Genomic DNA, 7337 nt, shown 5'->3' with positions numbered 1-7337 from the left:
TGATGCATATATGAACTGGAACCCGAGCAACAATACTTCTTGACTGACCCTCATTCTTTCTAAAGTATAGCAGCATGAGACTAGAGCCTGAGATGAAAAGGAAAAGGGGGTTAGAGATAAAAAAAACTAAATTCTCATTTTCTTAAGTATTATGACTGATGTACAGCTGAGAACTTTGATTATAGGTGGGCAGTTTTTCCCCACCCAGAGAAAGCAAAGTAAAAGTCCCTCTGCTGTGCTGACGTGGCATCTCTTTCTTCTTCCAGTGACCATGCAGCAAGTGGCCAGGACGGTGGCTAAGGTGGAGCTCTCAGACCACGTGTGCGACGTGGTGTTTGCACTTTTTGATTGTGACGGTGAGTGGGGCCATCAGGGCAGCAGGGAGAGCTGAGCACAATCTCAGAGTTAGAACCCCTGGGTCTAGATTGTGTTTTCCATTTCTTCTTGTTCTTCATATTTGCCTGTAAGCCTAAATTAATCTATGGCCATAGAATCTTAAAGGAGTCCCAATGTACAATGTGAGTTAATGTGCTGGACTGCAAGGTTGGTTTGACCCACAAGGTCAGCAGTTCAAACTCACCCACTGCTTCTTGGTAACCCTATTGGGATCACTGTGGGTTGGAACTGACTTGACGGCACTTAACAACAAGTCTACTAAGCACCCAGCTAGGTCTAATATTTCTATTTCCTTTTTTGAAGATCCTGTGTTGTTGTTGTTGAACCTTGCAGTTCAAGCCTACCTTGCAGTTGAGCACATTAACCTGCAGCGCCACACCAGTCCTGTGCGCTTAAATATTTGACTGTTACTTAAGAAGAAGTTGGTACTCACTTCCCCACCTCCCTGGACACATTTCACTCCAAGTCCATCTGCTCAGCATTCCAGCCCCACACAGTGCACTGTTGTGTCTGTGGCCTGGCTGCTCCATAGTTTAACCCACGTAAGAGATCCTGGGTTTGCTCTGGCACACATTCCTCAGCTGTGTTGGCTGCTACAGTAATAACACCAGTATTAACAGTGGAGGCTCACTTTGTTTTCAGTGCTTAACTGTGAGCCGGGCACTGTGCTAAACTGCTTTTTTAATCCTCTGATGGCCCTATTATTACTAACTGCATTTTCCAGGTGAGGAAGCCGAGTCTCAGAGAGAAAGGTTGAGTCATTTTCTCAGGAAATCAAAGGCCATACTGCCTCTCTGTATACTATATGACTACATTGCCAGGATTCATCAGGTAGCTGGGCTAAGGGAGTTGAATAAATAGCTTATAACCTTCGGCATAATGACTCATTCTGGCCTTTTCATCCTTAACTTGGTCCAGATGCTTCTGTTAGTGCACATTACATTCCGTCTCTGAATATGATGTCACTTTCCTTCTAAATTGTAAGGGTAGTTACCAATCTTGATCACCATTAGATTTCCCATAGAACCTCAGGTAGTCCCTTGCCCATTAATGAAAGTGTTCATGAATGCTTCAGTTAAATCTCCATCCTGCACCCCACAAACCAAGGTCTGACTCAAAGGAAACCCTAAGGCCAGACCAAGGAGATGCCCTCATCCTCAGGTAAGGGGAGTGCTTGTCTAGAGCCGCCCTGTCCTATCAAATACCATTAGTCACATGTGGCTATTGACATTTAAATTAGTCCAAATGTAATGTAATGAACAACTCAATTCCTCAGGTCTGTGTAGCCTTATTTCAGAGGCCACCACATTGGACAGCCGAGTCAAAAGCCTTTCCAACATCGCAGAAGCATATCACTCGACAGATACACCCTTTCTCCAGAATTCCTTTCACTCTAACAACTTCTGGTGGTGGTGGTAGTGTGCCATGGAGTTGGTTCCGACTCATAGCGACCCTGTACAGGGTTTCCAAGGCTTTAAATCTTTACAGGAGCAGAAAGCCTCATCTTTCTCTTTCGGAACAGCTGGTAGTATTGAACCTCTGACCTTGAGGTTAGCAGCCCAATTCGAAACCACTACGCTACCAGAGCTCCTTCTAATAACTCCTGCCTGGTTTTAACTTTTTCAAAACACAAAGAAACATTTATTCTGATTTTTGGAAGCTGTGTCTCTACTGAAACACCAACCTATGGTCTGTAAAGTAAATATGGGAACCAGAGCAATCAGCCTTCCCAATCCCCTCTTCTAGGAAGACCCGAGAAGGATATTTGATTTTCTAAGATCTGTCGAAATCTACATGATTCACCTTAGAAAAATCACTCCCCATACTTAGGGCTTATTAATCTAGAGAAAAACGAAGTACATTCAATAAAAAGCCAATATTATTTCTACAAGTCAAAACGCCAGAGGACCAAGAATTCCAACGTTCAGACAGATTTGTTATTCATAGAGCGGTGGTGTTGCACTCATAAATGACACACAGCCACATTTCTGGTTCCTTGCTAACATAATTCACAGTAATCAGCGACTCTCCTTGTTTTTCTTGTGCCGTTGAGTTGGTTCTGACTCAACAGTGGCCCTAAATAGGGTTTCCAAGGAGTAGCTGGTAGGGAAGTAGAAAGCCAGTTCCATTGGCATCTGAGTGAAATGACCTCCGTTTTATTCCCCAATTGAAATATCTTTTTATTTAAAGTCTCAGACTTCCTGTTCGGACCTCTCTGTTCTCTTCATTACATTCTTGATTGATTTTATTGATCATTTACATTTTTCAGCTAGACCAGGCTAATTTTTAACTTTTTATATTGAAGTATAATATGCAAACAGAAAAGTGCAAATATCGTACTTGTGCACCTTGATGGATTTTCTTTTTTTCTGTTGTAATCCATAAGATTTTGTTTTGTTTTGTTTTAAAGTTTTTATTGTGAAATGAGTGATAGTTTACATGGGAGAACATCGGCTTTACACCATTGTTTCATTGCAGTGACTACAATCTCCTCCATGCATCATCATTTGACAGTATTTGCTTTCATTCCCTCTGATTTTTTTTGAGGGGGTATAGGGAGATGTATACAAAAACATTCAGGAATACATAGTAATTTAAACAACCAAAGGGCACATTCTGCAAGCCTGCCACCTGGCTGCCAGCACCCAGTCCCTCTCTTTCCATAAGTCTTGAGTCCTCAGCTGCTCTCTCTCCATGTCCCCATCTCTGCCTCCGTCTCTGGTGTCACTGCTTCTCTGGATAGGGTCCCTCATTCTACCTGTGCTCTTCTCCCTTGATGGTCCTAGGGTCCTCTGTTTCTGGACTATAAGATTTACTCCCCCCGTTTTGGTACAAAACCTTGATGAGGTTTTTAAAAACAGAACATGCCTATGTAAGCAGTAGCAGCAGCATCCAGAACCATCACTAGGACCACCAAGTCCCCTGAAGCTGCCTCCCAGCCACATCCTTCCCCTGACCTGTTTTTGTGCTTTATATAAGTAAGCCAAGGCAGGTCTGGTTTGGTTTTTCCAGTCTTACTGTGAGGTATTCTGTCTCTGAGGCTCCTCATGTAGAGAGCATGGGTCAGGTTTGGTTTCCACGTACTGGCTTCAGAAGTAAGCCACTTATTCCCTCCTTCCAGGTTCCTTCCAGACTGATCCATTCATTAGTAAAGGTCTGTGGGTTAGTTTCCTGATCACCATGCCACTGCCATTGTTTCAATCAGCACATGTTTACTCCTAGGATTCCTGGTGTGGCACTGTAGGATCAGCACTGGAATGTGAACCGTAAGGTTGGTGGTTCAAACCCAACAGCTGCTCCTTGGAAACACTATACAGGGTCGCTATGAGTCAGAACTGACTCGACGGCACCTAACAACAACAATTTACTCCAGAGCTTTCTGGTCACTGGGTGACTGACTGCTGTTTCACGGGCTTGAAATGACATCTGGTTAAGCCAGATGTTCTCCAAGTCTCCTCTAGTCTCAAAAGTCTACACTGAAGGGGTGGCATGGAGGTGTGGTGAAATGGGCTGAATGTAGGAAGCCAGATGTTGATTCTATTTTCACCAGGAACACCTCTCACTATCTCTCACCTGAACTGTCTCTCACACAACCTCTTACCTGCCTTCTGTACCCTAGTTTTGATACTCCTGATCCACATATACCCATCCAGAGAAATCGGCCTAAACTGGAAATTGGCTACATCTTACTCCTCTGCTTCTGGGTTTTTCCTGGTGCTCCACTGCCTAGAAGATAAAATACAAGCCCTTGCACTGGACCAAAAAGTCTGTTTGAACTTCAAGGTCAGCGGTTCAAACCTACCAGTTGTTCCTCAGAAACCTTAGACAAGGTAGCTAAGAGTCGGAATCGACTCAACGACACTTAACAACAACAAGGGTGAATACAAGATTCCTGGGGACCTGTTTCCTGTCTACCTCTTCTGTTTCCTTGCCATACCCCCACCTACGAGTGTCCCATCTTATCTGACTCCTTAGTCCCCCAGCAGCCAGGTAGATAACTTCCTGCCTGTATCTTTGCTTGTGCTACTGCCATCACCTGGAATGCCTTCTCCATCCCGCTCCCCTTCCTTCGGCCAATCCCTGCTCTTCCTTTAGGATTCATCTCAGAAATCACCTCCAGGAAGCCTTTACTGACCTGAACTTACACCCCTGTGTCCCCAGCAGTCTCTGCTTCCCCCATTAGAACACTTAGCTGATTGCTAAAATCATTTATTTTTCTCTCCAGAGTGCATATTTCAAGGTCAAGAACAAGGTCTTGTTTATCTCTTTATTCTCAACACCAGATACACCCGGGACCTGGCATATAATATATTCTCATTCAGTTGTCGCACTGCACACACTGTCACTGAGTTATAGGCAGAAACATCAAGGGGCAAATCAGTTCATTTTAAGCCAAGAGAATTAAGTTTGGTTGTCAGAGTCCCGAAGTTTTGGACCCAGCATGCAAACACTGGGGCTTTCTTGATGGCTTTGTTCCAAAGACTCTGCTCATCCCTTTGATGCTTGTTTCTTCCTCTAGGCAACGGGGAGTTGAGTAATAAGGAATTTGTCTCCATCATGAAGCAACGGCTGATGAGAGGCCTAGAGAAGCCCAAAGACATGGGCTTTACTCGCCTCATGCAGGCCATGTGGAAATGTGCACAAGAAGCCGCCTGGGATTTCGCTTTGCCCAAACAGTAACCCAGAACTGCCGGAGGGCATCTCCTCCACCCAGAGCACCCTGGATCCCCTGGAGCAGAGCCTCAGCACAGCCCTTCCAGCTGCTGCTTCTGGAGCAGTGCTCCTCCCCCTGGGAATGACCTCCAGAGTCCTGCAGCTTCTCTTCAACACCCTCCCCTATCCCGTGTTCTGCCAGGGCCCCGATTCTGCTCTGTGGTCATCCCATAGATGTGCTTATCTCGAGAAACATGAGCAAGTCCTAAAGCTTAGCCTCTTGGCACCTGCAGGAGCATTACCATTCAGCACCTCATGGAGAAAGAACACAGAGAACCATCACACACCTGCCATCCTGGGAAACCGCCAGTTCTCAAAGCATTTGTGCTGTAGATTTATATGAACAAGAACATTCTTTGTTTTTCCTTCTGTTGGTGTTTTTAAACCCCAAATTGGAAAAATCTCTGGCTGACAGAAGTCCACCAATAATAAATGGTAATGAGGGTGACCCGGGCACCCTGCGCTGTGGGGAGTCTGGGCCAGAGCAGGAATCTGTGTCATTCCCAGGGTGGCTCAGAGGCCTGCTCCAGATAGGTGATGTGCACAGTGGGAACTGAGCGGTTTCAGAATATGCAGCTGCTGTTTTGGGGCTCTCTCCATCCCTCTCCATCCCCTCCTTTTGCTCCCAGGCCCCCTGAGAGAAGTCCATCACGACTCTGTACTTACTGAGCACCAGTGATTGAGCCCCTGTTGCCTGCAAGTGTCAGCCCATCTGGGAACGCGCCTATGAGGCTGAGGCCTGGCTCAGAGCCCGTCTGCCCGCTGTCGCTGTCTGAAATACTTGGAAAATATCACTTTAATTATACCAATTGGCAATACCCACACCCCCTCAATGGCTCCTGTCTCCTTTATTTTAGGACCCCCTGGGGCCCTTCTCATTCGACTTCCCCACTGGGCTTGAGATTCTGCCAGCAGAAACCCCGTTTTCCTACTACTAACGTGTGGGTTCCCCTGATGAAAGGCATAAACAGAGAGGGCAGTGGGAGGGCAGTGGGGGCATTGTCCCAGCTCTACTTGGTTAGCATTTCATCCTGGGACAAGTAGCAGAGTCATTGATCACTCCTGTCCCATGAGGAACTAAGGAACCAAGATGGGGCAGTGGAGGACATGAGGAATCGTCCAGCATGGTGGCCTAGGGATTAAGAACCAGAGCAGCTGATGTGTGATGGACCCAAGTCCTGGTTACTAACTCTGCCAGAACTTGACCACGAACTCACCGTAGCCTGAAGCAAGTCACTTCCTGCTGTAAAATGACAGATAGGGTTCCGCTTAATGGACTCTAAGGTTCCTTCCAGATCCAAAAGCCTCAGCTTCGGCTCTACTCCAGAGCTGCAGACTCCCCCTGGCACAGCAGTGTCTAGAGGCTGATGTAATAGAACCAACACTACAAAACCCAGTGTCCCAGAGGAGTCACTGACTCTGATTGTTGGTGGGATGTGCTTGTCTCTCTGAAGAGAACAAAAGCTTGGGGCTCTACAAAACTACCAACCCCATCATTTTCTCCAGGGCAACTTAAGAACCTCACTTGCAACATCCTTTCTGGGAGCAGATTAGATTGTGTATCATCTCTTTTCCACCTTCCCTATCTTGCGTGTTCCTCATATCCAATCATACACTTTGCTTGCTCATTGCCCCAGGTCTGAGGCTTTGGCAAAATGAAAGCTGCTCTTAAATTGGTTGCAGAATCCCAAAATTACTCTTTTCCATGCTCCTCCTGTTCTTTCTTCAGCCTGAAAGGGAAGTTTCATGCACATCCTTTGTGAGCTACAAGAAGAAATCTATTGAGTGACTTTGGTGCATGTGACAAGGTAGCTACACGGTGAAACCCAGGGGCTCAAGAAGGTGGACTGACCTCACAACTTTGGCCTAACAAGGTAAATGGGTCAGATAAGAGGTACAAGCCAAAAGAGGCCATGGTCCCCCAAGGCAGGCCTTGGACAAGGTGATATAGTAGACTGAGTGGAGGGTGGGCTGGGAGCATTTGGAATGCACAAGGATGTTTCATCTATCTAATGGAATGCCCTTCTCCTCTACAAATGTTCCAGCCTTAAAAAGACCTCCTGGGCACTTAACAACAGCAGCATATTTCCTTTACTTCTAAAATATTTCCTAATTTAAAAAATACATTGTATAAATTTGATGAACTTGACCTACACCTATGGATGCAGTAACCCAAAAGAGGGAACAAATCCTTACAGCAAGAAACATTCCCACCCCCTCCACACACA

At 45.9% G+C, this 7337-nt stretch overlaps 1 protein-coding gene across 3 annotated transcripts in view; it reads left to right on the top strand.

Moving 5' to 3' along the window:
* MICU1 (mitochondrial calcium uptake 1) overlaps window positions 1-5357 on the top strand; it is a 184461-nt gene extending 179104 nt beyond the window's left edge. For all 3 annotated transcript variants that reach the window (XM_006835876.1, XM_006835875.1, XM_006835877.1), the window contains 2 exons: window positions 267-356; window positions 4916-5357. In XM_006835876.1, the coding sequence (XP_006835939.1) occupies window positions 267-356; window positions 4916-5076 (251 nt within the window). In that variant the 3' untranslated portion in view covers window positions 5077-5357. The remainder of the gene's footprint in view (window positions 1-266; window positions 357-4915) is intronic.
* Window positions 5358-7337: the final 1980 nt, after the last annotated feature.

Source organism: Chrysochloris asiatica, unplaced genomic scaffold, assembly GCF_000296735.1.
Source record: "Chrysochloris asiatica unplaced genomic scaffold, ChrAsi1.0 scaffold00020, whole genome shotgun sequence".
Lineage (NCBI taxonomy): Eukaryota > Metazoa > Chordata > Mammalia > Afrosoricida > Chrysochloridae > Chrysochloris > Chrysochloris asiatica.
The sequence above is the reverse complement of the archived record's forward strand: the minus strand, read 5'-3'. Positions and strand labels throughout refer to the sequence as shown.